Source organism: Struthio camelus, chromosome 4, assembly GCF_040807025.1.
Source record: "Struthio camelus isolate bStrCam1 chromosome 4, bStrCam1.hap1, whole genome shotgun sequence".
In the NCBI taxonomy this organism is placed as follows: domain Eukaryota; kingdom Metazoa; phylum Chordata; class Aves; order Struthioniformes; family Struthionidae; genus Struthio; species Struthio camelus.
In genome coordinates, this window is record NC_090945.1 from 26,007,728 (window position 1) to 26,032,628 (window position 24,901).

The 24,901-nt window shown below is 36.7% G+C and overlaps 1 protein-coding gene across 5 annotated transcripts in view; it reads right to left on the reverse strand.

Moving 5' to 3' along the window:
- Positions 1 to 474: 474 nt before the first annotated feature.
- GSTCD (glutathione S-transferase C-terminal domain containing) overlaps positions 475 to 24,901 on the reverse strand; it is an 88,749-nt gene continuing 64,322 nt past the window's right edge. For all 5 annotated transcript variants that reach the window (XM_068941970.1, XM_068941971.1, XM_068941968.1 and 2 more), the window contains 7 exons: positions 19,458 to 19,573; positions 19,192 to 19,236; positions 16,476 to 16,604; positions 9,582 to 9,715; positions 7,799 to 7,829; positions 3,181 to 3,250; positions 475 to 1,146 (listed from right to left, as the gene is read on the reverse strand). In XM_068941970.1, the coding sequence (XP_068798071.1) occupies positions 1,010 to 1,146; positions 3,181 to 3,250; positions 7,799 to 7,829; positions 9,582 to 9,715; positions 16,476 to 16,604; positions 19,192 to 19,236; positions 19,458 to 19,573 (662 nt within the window). In that variant the 3' untranslated portion in view covers positions 475 to 1,009. The remainder of the gene's footprint in view (positions 1,147 to 3,180; positions 3,251 to 7,798; positions 7,830 to 9,581; positions 9,716 to 16,475; positions 16,605 to 19,191; positions 19,237 to 19,457; positions 19,574 to 24,901) is intronic.

Consider the following 24,901-nt stretch of genomic DNA (forward strand, 5'->3'; position numbering starts at 1 on the left):
AAAAAAAATTCATTCTCCATTGTGATAGTGTCAACAAATGATTTGAAATTAGAGTAGAAAATTATCCTCTAATCAGAGCACAGAACATATATTTTAATTTTACAGTAACACATCGGTGGTCGATCTTTTCACTTAGTTCCGCAACTGCAAGTTTTTTCAAATTTTAAACCTAATGTGAAAATAAATGAAAATGATGTATACAGACACATGACTTGCGCTTTTGTCAGTCTCTTCAGAATGGGAAGCAGTACACTTCAACTAGCAGAGGTGGCCATGAAGTAGCAGTTCGCTGATATCATCACCATTTCCCGATGTCTGGTCAATGGCTAAATAGGTTTTTGCTTTCTTTAACTACACACACGTTCAAATGCCTGGTCAAAGAATTCCTGTGTTATATTTAAAAGTAATTAAAAGAATGTTTAAAGGACTGATAAATTAGAATACGTTCTTCTATAAGCAGAACAATGCCAGAAGTATTTCTGCAAACTTTATTAAAAACCATCTTGCTACAGTAGCATGGAATTCTTTAGCAAAGTCAAGCCACCACCTGTTGCATGGCCTGCCCTCAGTAACACTATAAATTTGATCTTTTCCGTTCCTCTATTGATCTGCATTATTGGCACATAAATCGTCTGCCTATGGGCACAAATGCTTTTTTGAACATGAATGCAATTTTGAAGCAGCCAAGACAGCTCTACTGAAAAGGAAATCGCTTTCCCTTCAATGAGACCACTTCTCTTCCAAACTTTTGCTGGTGGATATGATTCCATGGACAGGTGTCAAATCGAGAAACTTTCCAGTAAGAGAACCAAAAGCTGCTTAATGACACGTTACAAGTACGATTTGTGATGCTCTGCAGGCAGCGCACTTTCTAAGACTTTTCCTGCCGCTTCCTTTTTCCAAGCACGAGTTCAAGATGTGTGATGTCTGGCTCCCAGCCCTGCTGGTATCTGCTGGATGTCATTATGCACTGAGGATTTATGTTCAAATTAAATGCAAGTTTCACATTCTAAGTAGGGGTGCCCACAAGCATATTGTTCTTTGGAGAACAACTCTCTGGCTCCATAGATATCACTTGGACAGAGTAGTTTCGTCCTTCTGCAGCCCATGCCCGATCCAGATCCACAAGTCCCATACACTGCTTTCCTAAAACGAGAGCAAAAGGAGAGCACAGAAAGTCTAAAAACATATAAACACATATCAGAAATGTGCACTTCAATATTCAATGCCAGGAAAATATATCAGTAAGTAATATAAAAAATAACTGAAGTTCCAAATCTACTTAAAAATCTACCTTAATCTGTTCTGCTTCAAATAGACGATCATTAATATGAAAGTTGCACCTGCTTGACTTGTAATACTTGCTTAGCAAAGAGCTTGAACTCTTTACAAAAGCAGAAACATAAGAGGCAAATATATTTTAAGGTATACTCCAAAACTGCCCGAAAAAATTATATGCATTAATGTAAAAGCCACAGGAAGAAAAACCCTAGTTTACACCTTAGGTCTCAGAATTGCCAAAGTTTTAATCGTAGCTATCTTTCTGTTGTAGTTTTGTCTAAAACCTGAAAATCTTTGGATACTGATTATCAATAAAAGACTAAAATACCAAACAACAGTGATCCAGTGTAATTTATCAGTGAAACATGAATTTAACCACTTATAAACAGAAATGCAAAACTATGTAGTCTTTCTTATAAAATGAAAACTAATCTGATCTCAGATTTACCTGAAGAAATAATGGGAAGGAAAAAGTCTACATTTTTTCTGCTTAAAATTTGATAGAGCTAGGCCAAGATGATGAGGTCATTTGTCTTTACACATTCATTACAATTGTTTTGTATGTTGTGAAATATAGAAATGATTTGTCAGATATACTTTATACGTGTTTTTTGCAAGCCAAGAACGCACAGTTATATCCTGAGAATTCCCAGTCCCTTCTCTCTTTTCTGACCCGGAAGCTAGTTTATAGCTTCCCCTAGAACATTGATACCATATAGGAGCATATTCTGCCATTTAATAAATCAAAGAATACTAGATTCTTGCACATAATGAAAAAATTGCTTTGTTTTGCATATTCCAAATTTCCTGTTCTTATGTTTTCATTGATTTCTGGGTCTTCAGAATTTAAAAAACATTGCAAAAATATTGAGTACTTCACAATAAGATGTGAAGTTACTTACAAAATATTTTTATGACGATTAAAAATATTTGAAGTGTTGGCATTTTGCTGTCCTCCCGAGGAATTAAATTCTCTCTACATTTATGATGTTTTCCTGCATATTATTTTTCTCAAAAATTGTTGACACTTGATTCAGAAAATGAAATCCGAGGGATGAACATGCCTTGGCCATTAATTGCATGGAAGTGACCTAACAGAAGGCAGCTGTTCTTACCCAAAACCGTAACAACGTACACACCTGAAACAGAACTGACTACTAAAGGTAAAAACTGAATCATGCACTTTTTTAGCTATGACATAGCTAGACTTTTCCTAAGGGAACCCTGGTACACTAGGTAAGAAGTAAGCCAAACTTTCTTCTGAGCAAACTCCTCAGATCATAGTTATTCTTCACTGTTAAAAAAAACCAACAAAAGAAACATAAAACCTTCTAGGATTTTTTAAATTGTGCTCCAAATAATGAGGCAGCTCTATAGGTTTGTGTGCTCTTAAGCCCGGTCGATACTGAAGCTAGCCCCACCTCTGCTATTTAGCCTGATTGTTTCCACCCCGCACTAGATGTTTGTCCTAAGTGAGCCATCACCAGTGACTACAAGCATGCTAAAGGGAGCGTACTGAAAACCACTACAGGATTAATGTGTGCTTTTAGCGCGAGATAGAACCAGCAACAGAAGGGCTCTACTGAACTTTATAAAATCATCACTCTTTTCAGGGAATGCTGGGAGAAACAACAGGTGCAGAGGCAGTAAAAAATCAGTAAAACGCAACATTACAGCCTCTAGCTCATATTGAAAAATCTGAAGGCAGAAAACAGTTTCAACTACCATAGTGGGGAAGAGCGAGGGGAAAAACCTGAAAAGACTCAAATTTTGCTAAGTCTAATGAGAAGACAGCAACTTAATGCCCTCTTGATAAATGTTACTATTTCTTCCTTTATAAAAGAAGGCAAGCACATTAGTACGTAGTCTACGCAACAGCTGCTCCGTAGAAATTCATACCTATTAGCCTGCGTTCAAGTGGAAGCTGAACAGCTGTCTGATCTGCAAATCTGCAAAGAATCATGTGCTCCTAGAAAAAAAAGTAAAGATATCTGGTATCATTTCACTCTTCCAAATAGCATGAGAAAAATCTGATTAAACACTTGAAGTACAAAAATATGCTATCAGTTGAAGATAACATTTCTAGAAAAATTATCTGTGCAAATCCTCATCTGCATGCTGCTTTTGCTTGTGAAAATGTGCATAAATCAAGTGTTCATAATCAATCCCACATTTCTAATCACAGTATTTGTTCCTGGCTCAAATTCCTCCAATTCCTCACAGCAGTGGAGCTGGATGCAAACTATAAAAGCTGGCATTCTTCAGAGGCATACTGCAGACTACTTTTCCTTCAACTACTGATGAGCAACATGGCCTTCTTTTAGCACAGTCTTCACCGGGCAGTATCTCTGCATCAATGAGTGGCCAAGATAGAATTCTTAAATAGGCAATTTGAAAAACTGGATGTTTCTCCTAAGCAGTTATTCAGAATCCCAGAAGAACCACCTTGTCGAAACAAACTTCCTCCGCTCTGCCAAATCAATTCAGGATCAACCTGAAAGGTGAGGCAAAAAATATCTGGCTGTGGATGGGAAAGTTTCCTACCTCAAAATGAACATAATTCACTTTCAAATTATCCCTCTACTACTTAAAGCTTCTGCAAAGTTTCCAAGACACCTACTGTTGATCTCTTGCTGTGTTGCTGCCCAGAGGCATGGTGCAGCGGAGGTTTGGCACCCCCCTTGCTCCCTGCCTCCAACACTGCAGAAGCAGCCCAGAACACCTTCCTCACTTGCCTTCAAAAAAACACTGCCTATGCTACCTAAATGATTTCTCAACGATAAGCCAAGCTAAAGAAGGTGAGTTAACCAGATGGTGAGAGAAAAACCTTTGAAGACATAACAATGGAAGTGATGCTGTAATGACAACTGTGCTACTTGGGACAGCTGCAACATTAAGTATGAAGCTGGATTAATCAGAACCCTTTGAGAACTATACAACCTTCCCAAGTCTCCCATAAGGAGAAAAGAGAAAGAGGCACCAACAAAAAAATCTCTGCTATGCAATGTAGAAAGCTTCCAGAGCTAGTTTGTCTCTCTCAAATCAAAAGAAAAACGTTCTTTGATTCTTGTCTAATATACAATGATGTTTTTAAAAGTGTGGTTCCTGTAACAAATGAAGAGACAGCAACTTCAGCTAAAGACACTTTATTTCCAACTTTTTACTAGGGAGTCATAAACATCCAAACGTCTACCTTTCACAAAAGCAACTGAAAGAAATACCATCTTCATATTAAATCAAGACGGCAACACCTTCCACAGTGCGCTTCATCCAATCCATAAATTTTCTAGACACGCAACTGCAAAATGTTTGCTCGCATACTGTACCTTTTTGAATTAAAATAAAATATTCTTCCTACTTGAAACTCAGAGATTATTGACTTAAATGAATATCCAGTATCTTGCAACAGGGATCTTTGTTCTCTAATACAGCTGATTTACACAAGAGTTTTTGGCTCACAGCTTCATAACACATGCAAGCGAGACAAGAACATGCTATAACACGTTTAGGACTCAGCGTATGTTTTGCTCAGTGTAATTTAAATACAGTTATTTGTGTAATACAAACGAGCCTGAAAACATTAAACCCAGAGTGACTACTGGAGGAGAGTGAGAGCGAGAGGCAACACGGCTGCTGTTCGGAGAGAAGGAGCAGTGACAGGCAGGTTGGAGAGAAAAACGGGCTGGGACAGATTGGTTTTAGGGAGGGAGAAGAGACAAGTTAGCACAGAACTCTCCATCGGCCTGTAGGTACCTAGCCAATCCAGCTCTTTGCAACACCAAGCTCTTGGCTCATTAGACTAGACTAGAGCCAAGGTAAGCCTCACCACTCAGCCTGAAAATCTGGACTGACTTTGGACTGACAATGCACCAAAATGCCTTGGCTTTCTACAGACGCAATCTGAAAAGTTGAAGTAAAGTCTGAGTTATGACTACATCATTTTCTCACGACACAATCAGTAAATTGTCACGTTCCCTGTTGGCAGAAATGAGGAGAATAACATTTCTGAAGCAGTGAAGGTTATATTTATAAGCTTTCCAAGCTGTGTGCGGGCAGTTAACTTGCTTTCTTGAACACCTTCAAATTCTATCAAGTTTTCAAAACTATATTTCCAAAGTAATTGATTTCTACTTTCCAATTCCCCTACAGGGAGCAAAGCAAACAGAGTCTCCAAGTGTATCACAATAAAAATCTACAGCTACCATAACCTTATTCTTTGCAGCGATAAACTAATGAATTACGGCATAATGTTCTCATCAAAAAAAGTTTTGGAATTGCCAGACTTCTAGATGTCTTTTTAGATCTCACTAAAATGGAAGATAAGATAAATGAATTTAAAATGGGAACCTGGGGGTGCCTGGGGGAGGGGAAAGACAATGTCTGGTTCACACATAGTAGCTTTGGCTACTAGCCAATGAACTTTAACAATTTATTAAGATGAAATATAAGAAATGCATGTAGCTAGTAGTATAACAAAAGTTATTTATATCTAGGATTATCTGAGGTACCATCCAGCCTAGGATGCATTTGTATGGTCTCTTACTTTATTAAGAGAAGCAGTATTTTCAGCATAGTTATTGGCCTCCTGGGCACTTCTGCAACACAAATAAAAAGATGCTGGGATTTCTATTGTGGTGATAAGCCCTGTGATTTAAACCTCCATGGATTAACAGATTTAAAGAAAAAAAAAAACTTCACTGACTTTTAATAAGATTACACACACCATCCTAACCTAGGTTTCCTTGATTTTGTACGTGTTACCTTGTCCTCCTGTACCGTCAACAAGTCTATGTTTAATAGTACATTAGTAAATAAATTTCTGAACTAAAACCTGACTACTTCTTGATTACGTGTCAGAAATAGCCATGCTGAAAGGAATGTCTATTAACAGAAAAACTAAAGGCAGGTCCAAATCCACTGCGCCACTTTTAACATCTCAATCTATGCAAATCTATTTCCATGTAAATTAATAAAGTGTACATAAACCAGATTGTCATGAAGATAAGATTAGTACACTATCAAATGACTGAACTTTCCCATATAAAGTGGCTAGAAATGTTCTGAATTTTTTTTAAAAACGCCCTGTTACTTCATGTTCAAAAGGGACAATCCGCATTTTTCTGCTACATACAGCACCTTTGCTACACTCACTGTTCCAAAAACCATTTGGAGATTACAAATACTGTCTTTCCTGCACACTTCTGTAATACAGGATTATTCTGCATCATACCTCAAGAATTCTTAGGCTTTTTGACATTCAAACCACTGAGACCCTCGTCTAGGATTTTATCAGCTCTTAGTAAAGTTCTTATCACCTTGCTTCCCTCTAACGCAAACATTTTCTTCCCTTGCCACATTAACTGTATCTAACTTTCAAATCTCTGAACTGGTTGCTCACCACTAACTAGGTCTATACATGCTAGACACAGCTTTAGGGATCTGTATCAGTTGTCTCCTGTCCGCTTCTCTGCTATCCTTTTTCTCTCTCCATCTGTTATCTTCCTTCTGCCAGTTCTGCATGCTTCATTGCTTCTTTATCCCACTTCTCTCTTGGACTATCTCCATCTAGACCCCTGCTCCCCGACTTCTCAACTCATGAACCCCACCTATAGTTTCTTTCCATCAACAAGCATACATGCTTGAGAAACACGGGTCTCCCAATTATCAGCTCAGTTTTTGGCTTTAAGTTTTGTGCACTATCATGTGAATTAAAATTACGGTGAAGAACTGAAGAGAATAAAAACACACACGATGGCATTTCTCGTTCAAATCTCTAAATACAAAACCACAAAGACCCTTAGAGAAGACATGACAACTAGCCCAAAAAATACACAAAAACAATTTTAAGAGAACAAAATCTTTCTGTCTCTGTGTGAACTAACTATTGAACAAAAGCTGCTAACAACAGTTGATTACAGGATAACTATGTGTTAGTTTAATCCTGTGCTAGATCAAATACATTTGAATTTTTTTTAATCCTTTTGAATGAAGTTTTAAAAACTATACTGTATAACATTTTTGCTGAAGAGTATTATCTCTTCCTACCCTTAATGACCAATCTTCTAGCCATAAATGAGAGGGAGAAATCTGGTGCTTATCGGAAAATAAGTTCCCTAGAACCAGTAATTCCACATAAAAAAATTATTGTACGTTTACATAGTATAGCATCAGTATTTAACAGCTCAATAAATAAAATGATTGGTATCCTGAAATTGTTAACTTATACTTGTTGAGATAACACTTCTATCTTAATAATATCTTAGCAGTAGCTCATTCATACTTACGATAAAACAAGTTCTTTTGTGGAGAAATCATTTTATTTTATTGAAGAAAAAAGCCTTACAAAAAGAATAGCGGAGAGAAACACAAGGACATCTGCGCTGCTAATCATTATCACATGTAACACATGCTCCGTCTTGCAACTGAAGATAAACACTGATATTTAATTTGATAAGAAGAGCCAGTGAAAGGCAGGAAAGGGCACCCCCCCCAACCCACAGCAGTATCTTTTGCATACCTTGTACGATAAAATTTCTTTGAATTGATGGCTGGAAAAAAAAAAAAGACCAATTCAATCAACATTAAAAGAACAGAGATGGAAAATAGAAGCATTCCGTACATATTTGACCACATTCTAAGCAAAACAGTAATATCTGCAACCTACAGAAAGGTATTCAAAAAAAACACAGCAGTTCCAGTCTACTAGAACAGAAAAAGCACATTAGGTGTCATTTTTTCTATTGCATTCTTCATGGAAACTGTGTCTTTAAACTATTATAAATGCTACAGAAATGTACTTTTTTCCCCACATTTTCACATAAATATTTCTTTTTACATGTATAGAACCTCTAAACATGCATATATCTCGTGTGTGTCTTATCACAAAAGCAAGCTGCATCTAGGATGGAACTGAGTATGCAATATGTGCATGGGGCAGGCTATCATGTTTTCTAATCCTATAAACTTAGAAAGAAAGAAAAAAAACCCCTAAACTGTAACTCAAGCCTGGGTTGATATGCTATGAACCACGTATTTCCTACAAGAGCTAAGGCTTTAGATTCAAAATGTTAGCAAACACAAAACCACAACAATTTACATTCTTGCAGGATCTACAGCAACAAAAAATTCATAACAGGAAGGGCAGTCTTCATTACCTAAAGATGTGACTGGTCAAAAATTAAACAGCATTTAATCAACTTTAAAACAAGTCAGTGGAGAAAAGTTGTGTCTGCTAACTTTAGAAGGCTTAAATTTTTTTGCCTCTTCCTTAAGAATATTTATTTTATTGTGTTAGAGCGAAAACAAACAAAAGGGACATTTATAAACAGATGAAAGAATCCAATTGACTAAGAAAGCACAATTAAATGCAAAGTTTATCCAACTGAAAAATATAAATATTTACTCCCCAAGCACTTTTACAACAGCACACTTGGATGTTACAGAACAACATGAAAAATATTTAATACAGAAGCAAAAGTTTTTTTAATTTGTTGATTCCTTTTAAGGCAGAAGGTTTCCACTTCTTTAGCAAGTATATACCTAAGACAATGTTGTAATTCCTACTAGAATTAAATCTGATTCATCTTGGACATCCAAAACGCAAAGCTCAGCTTTAGAAAAATAACCCTCTTCCACATCTAACTCTGCCTTGGAAGGCTGTTATCTTCTGCCACTTTATGCCTACCTTTTACACTATATTTGTATCGGAGCCATTACAATTCTTAAGCCTAAGAAATACAAGCATCTGCAACGTGGCAGATTTGGAGAAGACAAAATATCTACTCAATCTGCTGAAGAAGTATTAAAAATACAAACTGAAATACAGGTGAGCTTGTCTACTTGGGAATAAATCAGAAGAGCTTCACAAGCAGTAAACCATGGTATAAAGCAGACCCATTTCTTTAAGCTGATCGCTTACATTTTTCTCTGACGTTAAACCGTCAACTCCCCTTCTTACAGTACTTTTCATGAGTGTTCTATTAACACTGTGACTTCGAGGTAAGAGATCTGCATATTACACATATTCTCAAGTACCATATCTACTGCATTGATGCTATAAAGTCTTTGTGAACTGCTGTGAATAGATACATCCAGAAAAAATAATCCAGGAATTAATAATGCGTCTCCCTTTCCAGGATACATTTGCAAAGAGAAACAGGAGGAGACAGTTGTATTAAATGTGAACTTATTTCACCTGGACGCTTGCAATTATCTTCAATTGTCCACTTGTAATCTTTTTAGTATTTTCTTTCTTTTTTTATATTGCCATTTTAAAGTTTATTTTGCTGGCCTTAGTTTACCTTTGCGGATATGTAAACTTCACTGTGTTTTGAATGAAACCGTAACAACATGGGCAGATGACAAAGGCTGCCTGAGCCTTGATGCAGTGTTCAATCACCATGTCTGTTGCCACACCGCAGGCATGCAGAGCTATCTGTAACGAAGAAAAAAAGGGGGTGGAGGGGGGGAGAGGGGCAAATTTTTATAGCCATGTTCTACATGAAATCCTGCTGCAGTTTTTTTTTTTAATGATCAAGTTACTTATATATCCAAAGGAGAGTCTGCAAGGAAATCTATTAAGGCTATTAATTCCTCTGCTTTTCATTTCTTCTATTTCTATGTCAAAGGAACTTTATGACCTCTCCACTTAAGGAACTGTCAACACTGAACAAGGGCCACTCACCAAAAGCACTTAACAGGCAGGTGCACTGCATCATCACATCAACTCAACTGAAAACACAGCTCCAAAAAAAAAAAATTAAAACATAAGCAACCATGGTGATTAGTCAAGTTTTATTTCAAACAGAAAGCATCTAGAAATACAAAGACATGTTTCAAAGACAGATTTCAGTGTGAAAATAAGTTATCTCACAACAATTTTGTACTTTCTCTTCTGCATGCATATCCAAACATTAATACAAACAAACAAGCAAAAAGATGCCAAAATTCACCTTCAACAAGCTCCTTTTATTTTGAACGTTTTACTGTTTCTCTTATTTATCCCAAATCTACTACCACAATTTTGGTACCATCTGACATTATGATGAGCTATAACAGAAATTATGTTACAAAGCAACAACAAGCAACAGGGATAGATGGGTTCTAAAAAAAGAAACCTGTCTTATTTGTATTTTTTATTAAAAGAAAATAAAGCAAGCAAACCAATCCAGAACATAATGAGTACTTTAGATCATTCTAGCAGTGGGGAAAAAATAAGACTTTTACTGACCTGTCAAGGATTCTTTACATGCCAAAAGCAAAGAAAACCAGAAACCAACCAAACAAAAACAACAGAAGAACCCTGAAGAAGTGTTGTTCTAGGAGAGTTTAGAAAAGCTTTAAAGAAAAATAAAAAATAAAAAATAAAAGGTGTGCAGACTAAGTAGCAAGACTGGGTTCAATTATAGTTAGTAGTGAAGGTGTTTCTGAAATTGTATTGATTGGTTAGTACTGTGGAACACATACTTATCTGTGAATAGTTAAATTAGATTCAAAAGTCCTGAAGCCTTGATCTAACAATCAGTTTTCCAATAGGATACCATTAGGACAGTTCCTCATCTGGTAAATTCCATCCCTCCTTAAGGGTCAGTATTTATACTATATGAGATGAAACACTTCAAGCATTTAAAATTGATGTTTGAGGTTAACAGACATCCAGACTACTAATTTAAAACTTTGTACATCGCATGAATCCATTAAAAAAGTCTGCCAACATGTTCTATGGACAGACTAGATGGTAGAAGAGACTAGACTGATGCCCTGAAGTGTAATAGCAATTTATGTTTATGAACTTGGGAGATGCTAAGTTTCACAAATGTTACAGCTTCTCAGTTGTATTCAGCATATTGACGCTCTTGGCCACTCTAAAGAAAAAAAGATTTCTAGACCTTTTCCATCCTCCCTAAAAAAACAAAAACCTTGGAGTCTAAAGAGACTGGAGAATCTCACTCACATACAAAGAACAGATGAGAAGATGATAAATTTCTGCACTGTCCTTCACTTTGGCTTCTGAAAAAATAAAACTTCCGTCTCTCAACTTCCTCTGACTTTTACATCTCCTTCTCTGTATCTAGAGCAGAGGTGAAAAGTCTGCCTCTGTTTTGCTTGGGGTCAAAAAAACTCATATATATTAAACCAGCAACTCATTTTTAATACTACCTACCAGGCACCATGGTACAAGGCAAAGCTGCTGCCAGAATGGGCTTCAATCTAGTTAGGTTAATTTCTTTGCTGCAGTGAAAAACTGAAAAGAAAACTGTAAATTTCACTGACATGTCCAGATGGAGGCCACTTTTTTACTGAACTGAATTCTAGAGATGCATAAAAAATGCCAACTGGAGTTCTACCAAGCACAGCCAGGGTTTGCAGAGGTAACTACCGATCACGGAGATCGAAACTGAGAAACCCTAAAGAAGGCTGGATTTTCCAGAAGCATGCCTGAAACTTTGTTTACTTTCTTACCCTTTCTCTGCCTTCTCTCTTTGGATTCCTGGAGCTGGAACCATCAGCAAATGTTTATACCGTTGCCTCCCACAGCAATCGGATAAAATCTGCTACGTGTCACAGCAGTGGTGCTCCCAAACATAGTTTATAAAAAAGGGTCAGGGTCAGTGATGAATATGTTATTATTATATGCAATCTTACTCTGAACTTCATGGAGAAATAGCATTCTCAACACCTGAAACTTCCCAAAATCCAGGCGCAGAATACACATTGTACCATCTCCAATACGCACTCTCCTGCATGGGAAGCTTTGGCTTCCGTCCCCTCCAGTCGCCTTGGGACTATATGAGGCGGCAGGGCACATTTCCTGTATTCAACAGGGCTCAGAGTTGGAAACAAAACTGCCTGCTGTACAGGAAGGATGACAGTGCTCTACTGGGTGAGCTAATTAGATACCATCCCACGCTATAAACAAAGGGAAGCAGTGCTCTCTAGTTCTAGCCAAACATATTACCCAGCTGACCAACCTTTCCACGCTTAAAAGGTTATCTTTCGATGTTCCAAACTGCACTTAAGTACTATGCTTCTCTTTCAGTAAGTAGTTCAGTAACTACAATATGCTGTATTCGTATAAATTATGATTCTTAACTGTAGTGAGGCTCTATGTAATAGTTGCCTATTTAATTTCCCAATTAAACAGCAACTTCCTGAACGCTACAAAGAACAAACATAAATGCTTTTATACCTCGAAAAAAGATCACTGCATCAAAGACTGGTATCACTGACAAAAGCCATTCACACATAGGAGAGAAATACCCAGCACACTTTTAAATGCTTGCATCTGACAAGTGACTCTCTAAATGGTTTTCAAGTCCCAGGGAAAAAATTGTTGTTTTTTGACAGAGAGGGTTAACAACAGTAAGTTCTTAACTTTTAAAGACAGTAAAAAACTCCCATTCCCATTTGTACCTTACTAGACAGGAGAGAATCCCAAACATCCAACAAATAAATCAAGAAAAGTCAGGCCTCACTAGATCTGCTTCTGCACTCGCTCTCAGCCCTGCAGAAAATACAAGTCTGCCTACCCTTAATTAAATATTGTGCCTGCTACTTTATGCACTGTGCACATTTGTAAAACTCCATTTTTTCTGTGTTTTATTCACAATAAATTTAGAAGTAGGTTTAAAACCTACTAAGTAAGGTTTAAAACTGCAAAGCTCACATTTCAAGGTTCAAAGTTGATTTTCAAGTACAACAATTGGAAGTAAATACTTTGCTCTCAGATGTCGATTAAAACAAAGACAGTTTTTGTTTGCAAACTGCTACATGAAGGCTCAGCTGAGTATACCGTTAATCATCAGCTGAACTATTACTGCACACGGATGGTAACAAATACTGTCCTCTCAAACAGAACATTACAAAATTAATAAGGAAATGTAATAATTTCACAATGAAAGCTTTCTGTTGATATGAATTTAATAACAAAAAAACAGAGCTAGTTTAACATCAGAAAGAGGTTTCTAATATCACAGCTGTTGTAGCTATTGTAGCTACATGCCCATTTCCCCAAGCAGAAGCCAAAGACTTCTGCTTTGTTTGCATGTTTGAAAAGCAGACATTAAACCACTGCTGGATTTAAAAAAAAAAAAAAAAAGTAATTTTGTTGAGCCTGTACAAATTTCAGACCAATTGATTTCTTATTTGGGTTCCTCCGAATCAATTTAAGTTAAGTGAAAAGTCAAAAGATTCAATATAAAAATTTCTCAGGATGCCCTACATATTAAACTTATCTAAACTAAATAAAAAATGAGAACAAAGGCAGCTAGCATGTTTAGTTCACAAATCCTTTTATCTGCAGACACAGAAAAACAAAGTGGCCAAGACTCTTCTCCTGCAGACAGCAAAAGAGCCAATGCAGTGCGAGTCCATTGCCCTGTACTATATCTCTGGAGCTGAAACTCCAGAAGAGTGAGAGGAAAAGAAGAATGTTTCTAGAAACCTCATCGTCATAAAAAGGAAAAGAAGTCAACACACCAAACAGAAAAAAATATCCTGAACTTTTCAACCTGTTTCAGCTTATTCCCACAAATTAGCTGAGACACGATGAGTATTATAAAATAATAAATATTAAAAACAACAAAGAAATTAAGACTGCTGGGGGTTGGCCTGGAAACAAACACTGCATGCAAATGTTTGGAAGTTTTCACTTTCACAGGTTTGTCATTCAAATAAACTGCTTCCAAACCTTGATCCTCATTACGATTTAGAAAGGCAGTAATTTTATGCGGAGCAAAAGGGAATTAGCTGGTTGGCAGATTTTTTCTTAACTTACTTGTGAACTCATGGCAGATAAGAGGTAAGAAAATAGCTAAATAATGTAGTATCATTTTATGCCAAGGTAACTAAAAATGCATTTAAACACATTTTAAACTAATATCAAAACGAGAGAGCTCAAGATTCATTTTTCTACACTTCTTTATATTTCAAGCACTTTATATATAGCAACAAGAGGACACATGACAATTCATTTCAGAATGAAAATATCAGAAAATATCTATGATTTAATATTCACTTGGGAAGTCTATAACCAGTGAATGTCTTACTACCATGTCCACCCTCACAACTACGCTGTATTATTTTATTGACAATGGTGAAGTTATGCAATGAGTGAAGAGATTTATAAACTTCAGAAGATGGGTCTATAAATCATGAATTGCCAAACTTCGTAGATACCTGTATTTTATGTATTATGATATTGCCATTTTCCCTTCTATGAGTAACATTCTTTAAAAACTGGTAAAATAATCTGTAAAATTCTTCATTTATCATGTAGCACAATTGGGATTATAAAACTTTCTACCCAGCTTGATCTGTATATATCTTACAGAAACTGAAATTAAACTGTCTCAGTTATTTCTACAGACCATCAATATTATACAATTATGCTACTTTGTTACTGCAATACACTTCCCATTTTTTCTTTTATCATTTTTCTCGCAAATTACAATAATTATGTCAGCATTCCAAGACCCGTGATTATGAAATAATGATACAAATGAAGCTGAACTTCAAATTATTTACCAAACACTTCCGCTATTGGCAAGTAAAACAGTCAGCTCCAGTCTTATTTGGGGAAAGTTCGCATAGGAGTTCCTTCTGAAAGAGTGAATCAGCATGTGATGCAACTAATTCTGAAGCTGAGATTAATATATCACTTCTGAAAAGGGAAAGTTCCAGCTTTGTCTATTAAATAGGTCACAGAATCAAGTCAAAGCAACTTAAAAAACAGACCAGGATCTGAAGAATTTTCAACTGAATTTTTCTGATGCAAACTTAATATATTTCTTGCCATAACACTTAAGGGAGAGCATAACATCTTCTCATTTAATAAAAACTCCAAGGAAATACTTAACTTAGTATTAACTTTTTTAAAAAGAGACCCCAAAAAATGAAGAAAAAAAATGAGCACAAAACTGGAAACTGTTTCCACCGACAAACTATAGTTACACACTTTGCACAAAGAATTTAGTAAATTATTCATGAGATCATGATTTTCTGAAACAGAGTTAGAGTTCCTCCACTGTGAGATTTATGTGACAATGCAGCACAGAATAAAGCTAGAGAACTGGAAATTTACACTTGGAAGAACTGGGCTAATATAATTTATTCTCTCCTCTTTGTCCTGCACTGTATTTCATTTCCTTTTTAAATAACCAAACCAAGCAGTTAAATAGCACTAGAGAATGTATGCCCATCTGTGCCACAAACCTTCAGCCTTCAGCAGACTAAGCTAAAGCCATAACAGGTCCTTGGATGGATGATTTATGAACAGTCAGATCACTAAAAACTAGAGACATGCTTTAAAAGCTCATATTCTATTAACAGAAGATCAAATTGGAAGACGGGAATCTTTATGGAGTTACAAGAGACTGTTTATGCCTTACGCTGCACTAGCGCTACAAAATTCTGCAGAGACGGACATTCACATTATTTACTTTCAGTAACACAGACACTGAATCAGCATTCAATTCACCTACTTCGCTCCTGCAGAACTCAGGTCCCTACTGCAGTCTGCTCATTTACGGTAATGACAAGATACCTAAAATTGAGAGTCAGGGTAACACCTGTTGACTGCAACAGGAGTGCTCAACATGAGTCCTACAAAACTGAGGTATCAGTCTGCCTCATGAGTCAGTCTGACTCATGAGAGAGTCTCTCTCTCATGACAGTTTGCTCTCAGTTTTGCGTAATGTAGTCTTGTTTGCTTTGCTTTAAAATGCGCTTACTGTTACCTAAAATGCATCTCTGATCCCACTTTACTGTACTTACTTTGGCTAACTCTGACTTGGACTCATTTTGAGTAATTCCAAGTGACGGTAGTCTTTTCTTCCCTTCTTCAACACCTTCTCTAGTGTACATCTGTTAATACATCACTATTTTTAAATTAGTATGACTAAACCAAGAATCTACTACACTATTTTTCTTCAGCATGGTAGAAAACATTCATCTATTTTGTGTATGACTGGAGCAGAAACTTCTTTCTGCATTCTTCATATAATGACAAAAGTGATGCCAATTTGCAACAAATAATAAAAAGAAAACTAATTCAGGACTGGTTAATATAACAAGAGTGCTCTGTATAGTATCAGAAATATTTGTCTGTAAGATATTAATATAGTTTTATTTTCTCAAATATTTTAGTTATTTTAAGAAATAACCAAAATGAAATGAAAAAAAGAACTCTCACTTACCCCAATATTAAAAGTTCCATTAAAATAGTCCAAATTTGCTTGAATGAACCAAACGTTGTTTAAACCCAGTTCATCACTTCTCTCTTTAGCACGGATCAGTGACAATTCCTTATTTTCTATGAGCACCACCTAAATTTCATACACAGGAAAGTAAGGCAAAAGTATACTGACAAATCAAAGTACATTACTAATGGGCATATAACTTTGTAGTTGAGTTGAGAAAACTTCTCCAAATTGAGAACTTGAGATCTTCTCTAAAGTGATCTAGCAGGGAACGCAATAGAGGGCGAAGGCATTTAAGACGCACCAATACCAACCAGCCAGTAAATATTTTATGTTTTCCTATAGGCACAGCTTTAATTTTCTTCGGGAAGCACCTTCCCAAATTTGGGATTAAGCTAAAAAATTTGCAGAAGTTTTAAATTTAAATCTCCTCTGCTGCCAGGTGCTTGCTTCTGTAGGTTTGATTGAAGACTGGGTGATTCAACTTTATTGCTACTTTCATGACTTCTGCATCAAGTTTGTTATTAGAATGAAGAAACATTTTCCTCCAAATCAGTGACTAGAATTAAGGCAGAGCTAATAATGATCATTCTATAAAAAAACATTTGTGACTGGACCTCAAGTTGGTCAGAGTTTTGAGGTAGCTGTTTCCAGACAATTTTGAATTGCTCCCCAATAACAACCAAAAGCTTTAAACTCAAAAGGGTATATCTGAAGGATAAAAATGCCCTTGAAACATAGCTTTCTAAACAAAGGAATGTCCAAGTTACTGGATAATGGAGAGCAGAAGTAAATAGCGTATATGGGGAAAAGTCGCTGTCCACCTGTCCTTTTGTGAGGATGCTTGCTTCTAGCCAGCTCAGTAACTCTAAGTGAGACCCAGTAGTCCCTGGGGAACTCTTCCTATCCTCTCTGAGGCTTGGCTACCTGCTCCTCCCTGCAAGGTCTTATTATTTTTACTGGTTCCCAGCTTTGCTCTGTAAGTGCTCTGGACCTTCCTCTACCAAGCACGTCCAGGAGCATGCCTAGGAAAGGTGCAGTCTCCCACTCCTTTCATGGGGTCCCATCTCATCCAGCCAGTTCTCAAAACAATGTAACATAATTATGAACAGAAAGAAAAAAGCAAATAATGTCCATCACACTGTTCAACATTCTGATTTCAGAACAACTGTGATATATTATGTTAAAAACAGAGAACTATATAAAACAAATTTAGGAAAAAAAAACCTCATTTTTCTACTAATATTGGGGGGGGGGGGTGAAGAAAGATACCAAGCTTTTCAATAATTACTAGAAATCATTCTCTTTATAGACTCTCTTAATTTTATCTTCATCTCTATGACACAGCATTACAAAGCTAGAAGTTACTAGTAAATTCTTCTGGCATATGATACCTTTCTTCTAGAAAAATTTTACATCAGTCTGTGCATTATTCCTTAACTGGGCACGCTGAGCCTCAGACATAACTCCTTAGGAATTTCTAATACCAAACATGGCATCATGTTATTTCCTTATTCTCCTTTATCTGGGGTTCACTAGGCCATATCTGAAATACTGTATCACATTTTGGACCCTAATACAAGAACATGACTGAGCTCAGTGGAGAGCCACCAAGATGGTCAAGGGCTTGGAGCGCTTGTTCTGTGAGCAGCAACTAAGGAAACTGTGCTTGTTGAAGAGAGAGCTTTGGGGAGGGACCTAATAGGCAGCCGGCCAGTACCAACAAGAAGGTTTTCAAGAAGATGGAGCCAGGCTCTTTACAAAGGTGCATGGTGGGAGAACAAGATACAATGGACATAATTGAAATGGAAGGTTCTGATTTGATGTAACAAAAGAAATTTTCACCACGTGGACAGTCAGTCACGGGACCAGGTTGTCCATTCATGTTGCGGCAGATCCATTCTTGGAAATTTTCAAGACCCAATTGGACAAAGCCTGGTCCAAATTCAGTGTTGGGCGTGCTTCAAGCGGGATTTTGGACTGGATGACTTCCTGAGGTCACTTCCAGCCTGAATGGTTCTCTGATTCATTGTATTGTTCAGGCTATATGAAGACACCGCAAGGAAGTCTGGGTCTGATCAGCAACACTACAGTTTTCAACCGTGTTTGTTAACTGAACGCTAGAGTTTACTCTGCAAGCAGCTGCAACTGAATAGCCAGCCACTTGGTCTGAGGCTTAAGTACAAGACAGTTTCTTTCAAAAGGGCAGAGAGCATATACTAGCTGGAACTGGTGGACGTACATGGGGACTTCTGTTGCTATCAAGCTCTCAAAACCATTAAGATTATGAGAAAATGGGAGCAGAGACACTGCCAGACATTGCCCTCAATACAAGTGCTTCATCTTCACGCTAACTTTACAATAGAAGCTTAAGAGCTTTGTTAGAGAGGGGTAAGCTCACCCATGCACTCTAACACTCTAATTAGATATTTTTGGTGAATCAAAGTATATCCAATTAAACAGTTGTACTCTAAAGGAATCTTCTTTTTTTAAGAGGCACTTTTTTCTAAATTCTCAGGGATGGCATCTCCTCTTTTCCTCACTAATGCAACGTGATAAATACCTTTACATATGCTCATATTTCTCACTAGATCATAAAACTTAAAATTAGCAGTTCTGTCTTCATGTTTACTCGTCCTGGATGCATGCCTTTTCAAGATGATTATCAGAGACCAAAAGCTTATATTGTCTGTACTTCTTTCTTAGAATTTACCTGACATGATGGCATCATGTGAGCAAGAACAATTCCAACATGGCCCTGTGAAAACAAAAATAAACAACAAAAAACAATCTATAAGTTACTTTTCAGTGAACTTGCTTTTGACCCATTTCAGGCTGAGCATCCCATAACCAGTGACAGAACCTCTGAGAGCAGCTAAAATTTCAAAGCTTGTGCTTTTGCTTTGTGGCTGCATCCTTCAGGAACTGCAAAAATGAAAGCTAAAAGAAATTGCATCTTATAAAGAAAATATACATTACCCCTCCACTGCAAAAATCCACAATCACATCTCCAGGCTTGGCAAGCTTTTTCACCACCGCTACCAAATTATTCAATTGCTGCTGTTTCCTCAGAGCCCGGTCTCTGGACATCTTTCCTGGGGATGACAGAGAAAATGCCTAACTAGCAAGTCTCAACACTGATAACTTTAAATAGCTCATAGCAAAGCACTGAAAATCCCGAAATTTATGGTTGGGACAAAAAAAAAAAAAAAGAAAAAGAAAAAGAAAAAAGAAAAAGAGGCTAGAAGACTTGGACATGCAAATCCCCACTCAGCTAAATTCACAAATACTTGGAAGAGTTTTCTCTATACCTTAGAATATTTAAAATTTTATTTTCCAGCTGTTGCTGTTAACAAATCTGTAGGTACAGACTCTTCTAAACTGAAAGTAGTATTAATATAAAATAATCAAATGTGTGTATGCTCCAACTTGATAATATTTCAAACCAATGAATCATACCCAGATATAGAGTTCAAACACACTCACAGTTAGTTTGCCAAAATAAAACCCTACAACTAACTTCAAGCATCATTTTAAAAGTTGTACTCTTTCTCCTGTCAGTTTTTACTTTTCATAACAAGCAGCCCTCTCCATCTGAATGGCTATCCGTGCAATAAAATGCTTCTCAAAGTGACTAAGAATTCTGTGTAGCAAAGTCTGGCTTCTCATCGCATCTGTAGTGCAACCAGAAATGGAAAAACAACTAATTTCTTTCAAATGTGCTTGGTAAAGTTCAAAACATAGCTAACAGTGTCGACAGACCTATTTGTTTAATAGCCTTTCTGTTTGTTCAGGAAGCAGAGTTTGACATATGTTGATAGTAAAAATGCATCATTTGTAAGCTAATCTTTACAATAAGAAAAAAGGTGCTGAGACAAATCTTTTGAATGAGTTTTCCTGAAGGAGGTTTAGGTGCCTCAAATAAGCTCAACATTCTGCTTTCTCTGAAATATGAGCATAGTCCCTTACTTTGAGCATCACATTATACTTGATTACTATACTATTGGCAAATAGATGCTTGGGCCAATTAGCATCCACTGCTCCAGTTTTCTATGAATTTCTTTGTTAACTTTGTTGATTAAAAATACATTTTCCCAGTACTAACAGGAACAGTATAGGACTAAAATCAGTGAATTTTCCCGATTACTACAAAAGCAGTTGAATTTTCCCTCCAAATACATCACATTTATTATACAGTTTATTACTTAAATATCTATCCTGAAAATGTATTATTTTGCATCATATTTTATTATAAACAACACTTCACTTTGCAAATAATCCATTAAATTCAACAAGACTCCTCAGATAAAATTATCACTACAGTGCTCTGCGCGGAACCAAAGATTCACTTTTCAAGATATCACCTTCTATTCTGCCAAGGCAAAGAAAACACAAACCAACACTAAAAGGCAGAGGAAATAATGCAGAAATCACTCTGCACAGTTATTGCACAGGTAGTCATTTACATAAGCAGAATAACAACGTTTAAAAAAAACATTCCTAGGTGACTGCACTGGATGGTGACATGTTGAAATGTTTACTACTACTTAATGGAAATTAAGAGATTGAACACGAACTCCAAACATATCAAAATCCTACTGCCCTCATTTCTTATCACTGTTATCTAAAGCAGTAGTTTTTATAAAAATAAAATCACTTCTACCTTTCTGAAACAATCATTTTTACTCCTTGTGAAAGATACAACAAAGAAGCGTCTTAGAAAATTAGGCCTTCTAATGACAAAAATGCATACAAGTTCTGTGGATATGAAACCTTTACCACACTATGCAACATAATAAACTACTTTTTAAGGAATCACCTCTTTCACCTGAGAGTACATGCTAGGAAAATCTTTTATTAAAGATTCTCTACTGGAAATCATAACTCCTCTTGTGCACCAAATTTCTATGTGAACTACTCCATAGCTTGCCTCAACTTTCATGCCTCTGTGATATGCTAATGTTCAAATGTTCTCAACACCTACAATTTTAACTGAGCCAATGGAAGATGCAGATTTTCCAGGCTGTGTGAAACCAAGTGCTGTCAAGGTGTTTGACAAGGAGATTGAAATCTAATTTGTGAGATCGAGCCTGTAACTTCTGAGGTAGACAGGTCTCGTGACACTAATACCTGCAGAAAAGCCAGTACCTATCGAGCACACAAATAAATAAGCTGGGTGTATTTATATGTATATGTATATGTGTACACACACACACACACACACACGCATATGCCATAGTGAATTGTCTGGGTTTAAAAAGAAAGTAGCTGTTGCCATGTCCATAGGTTTAATTCCATTGAGGCTACCCTCATTATTCTTTTCAAATAAATGAAAAGAAATAAAAATTTCAATTTACATTTGTCAGCTACATCCCACACATGTGAAGTATGTCTGTGGTAAGGGGGCAGGTTTAACAGGGACTTTTATCTTGAAAATACAAGCTGGGGTCCGTTTTCAAGAACCAACAGATCTTGCAGTCATTGCTTCAATTATTTCAACTACAACTGACAAAGTACTTAATAAAAATTGTTGTTGTTCCAAAACAAAAAAGGATCGACTAGACGCCTTCCCCTTATATGGAGGTATTAAGACATGTTTGCACTCTTTTATCTGATCAAAAAACGAGCAGCCAAACAAGTACAGACCTCTCAACAAACAAACAGAGCTTCTTTAGAAGCCCACTAGAAGCTGTCTGTGCAGAACATCTAGGTTTGCCTATTATTACACAGCAGGAGGAGGTTGGCAAATCTGAGCTTGCTTTAAACAACCTAGTTTGGACACTGATAGCAGCACAGCTATGACGGCTCTGCATTTAGGACAGGTTAGACTTCCAAAACTTATCCAGATTCCTGGATGCGTTTTGCAGCACCTGAGCTGCTGCTGAAACAATGCTACTTTCTATACTCAAGCTACCAGCTTAAAATTAGCTAGGTTTATCTGTATAAACTACACTTCTACCTGCAGCATAAACCTCCTCTTCTGATATGCCGGTCCAGAGCTAACGGACAGCAGCAGCAACTGCAGGCACAAACACTAAAGAATGGTAGCAGGGATGTATCTCCTGATCAATACCGAATCAAGTTTCAGGTGCAGCTAAAAACAGAAAAGCAGGCTTTCTGAAGCACAATAAAAGCATTAGAGTTTTAGAGTTCAGCATGGGCCTTGTCCTTTCAAGCTCAAGATAGCCAAAGTACATAAGAATCCCTTGATGAAAAATACTACGTGAAGATAAAAGGTGCTTAAGCATTTGCCAAAGTGGGTTTGACTACAGCAAAATTTGCCTCATAAGCTTAGCAGGCTTCATTTACACTGAAACTCATTTTTTAAATAAGGTATGGTTCTCACAAACATTATCTTAAGAAAATCTGTGGTTTTATTTCAACCTGCACAAATTTTCTTTTTCTTTCTTTATTTCAATTCAGCAAAAACAAACACTGAAAGTTCTTAAAGCTCATTCATAGTGTAAAGTTGCAAGCTCCCCTGGTAAAAGGTAAAATCCTTCAAGAATTCAAGGCATCCTGAGCTAAAGTAACCCCTGCAATTAATTTAATGGGATTTGCTGTAAATGCCTTTTTTTCTGCTGGTGACTTTTATGTCATTCTCTTATACCCACTTACCTCTTCAATTTTCTAAATTATAAGAGTCACCAGGCAAACAACTTTTTTCCAGTTCCTCTCTCTCAACACACATTACTACAAATGTCCATTTGAACCACTTTTCCTGCATAACAGTCAAGGGCAAACTACACTTGTCAAGCAACAAATGGCACAAAAATTCATGCACACACATGCTTTTACTTCCCTAACTGCCTTCCTTGTTCTTCCTCCCCAACCCTAACTTACTCCCCAACTCCTGAGAGGTCTGAGATTTAGTACGATCAAGCGTAACCCCTGAAAAACAACACCAAATCTTCCTATTGTGCAAAGTCAGCAAATAGGTTCGAGAGTCAGTAAAGTCAAAAGTAAAGCATTAACAGGTTTCATCAGCAAAGGATCTACTCCTTAGTCTTCAGTTAGAAGATCTTCTGAGTATTGAACTAGTAAGTATACAAAAAAATAGCCTATAGCCTTTAAAAACCTCTCTAAAGTTAACTCTTCACTGCTACCAGCAAACAAGGCTTCATCTTCCCTTAAAGTGCAGATAATAAGTAGCATACATTTCCTTAAAAGACAGAGAAAACCAAGCTCAAATCATTAGGTTTTGTGTTTACTCCTGTATTTTGAGCTTGGCAGCTAAAATTACAGAAATGCCAAGAACTGTGCCACAGCCTGTAGAGGATGTTAGCATGGCTGGCCACGCTAGTCCTTCATTACAGCAAAATGGCAATGAATTCAACTACACCGTCTATGTCTAAAAATACTACAACTCACTTTGCATTTCTCAAGACCTATAGAGGTGAACAATGCTAATATAACAATAACAACAACATGAGAGAAGGCATCTTGAAAGTTCAGCCATGCAAGGCAAAATCTTGAGAAATGTGATCTTTTCCTAGAACACACTGAAAGGCCATTATCAAATGCTTTGCTCCATTTGTAAGAACTCAGTTGACATACTGCCATACATACCCAGGAAGATTTTTTTTTTAAATTAATTAATGGTCCCAACCAAAATATTTCTTCTGGATTCATAAAACTAAGATTGCTGTTATTTCAACCCTTGTCAAGCAGAGTTTCAAAGTCTCTGTGGCACTTACTCGTCTTGCATTTTGGCCCACAGAAATAAATTTTCAGTAGGTAAAACACTCTTTATTTTTATATTACCTTTTGCCCGTGTAAAGTGCATATAATCCGTCAGTCCTCAAATAATACTTTTACTTTTTTCCCCAAGTTAAACTTGAAAAGCCACTAATGTTTCCTTAAACAAGCTAAACAAATATCTCTAAGACCTTAACCCTTTCTAACTTTGAAGTCATAACACACTATAACATACAGCTACTAAAACATACATGTAATACACAATACATACATTTTATTAAAACTTATAGCAGAACATTGCATACTCTCATTGTCTTAGCGGAAGTCTCTTCTTATTGGGTATTCCATAAGCTTCAGCTACTGTACTCAAAAGATTCTGTCCTTTTCACTAAAACTCAGGTAGAGTATATTTATTGCCATAAATCAGTTAAGGAGATCTGATCTTAATACAGTCAAAAGGCTCTAAAACTATAAAGCAAAAGATAAAAGTCACATAGTTTTATAAGTCAAACACATTTTTCTGAAATCTGAGGTGTTTCTTTTTCCAGTGGTTCTTTATGATAATCCAGTATATTCTAATTATGTCTTAATACCTGGCCCATATCTCTTTCACCTCGATGTATCGCCTGGCTATACTGTTTTCACTGGTTTTGGTGGTGGTGTCGGGGAGGGGGGGGAGCTGTGGCTTTTCGTTTGCTTAATGGGTGTTTACCTCCCTCCATTTT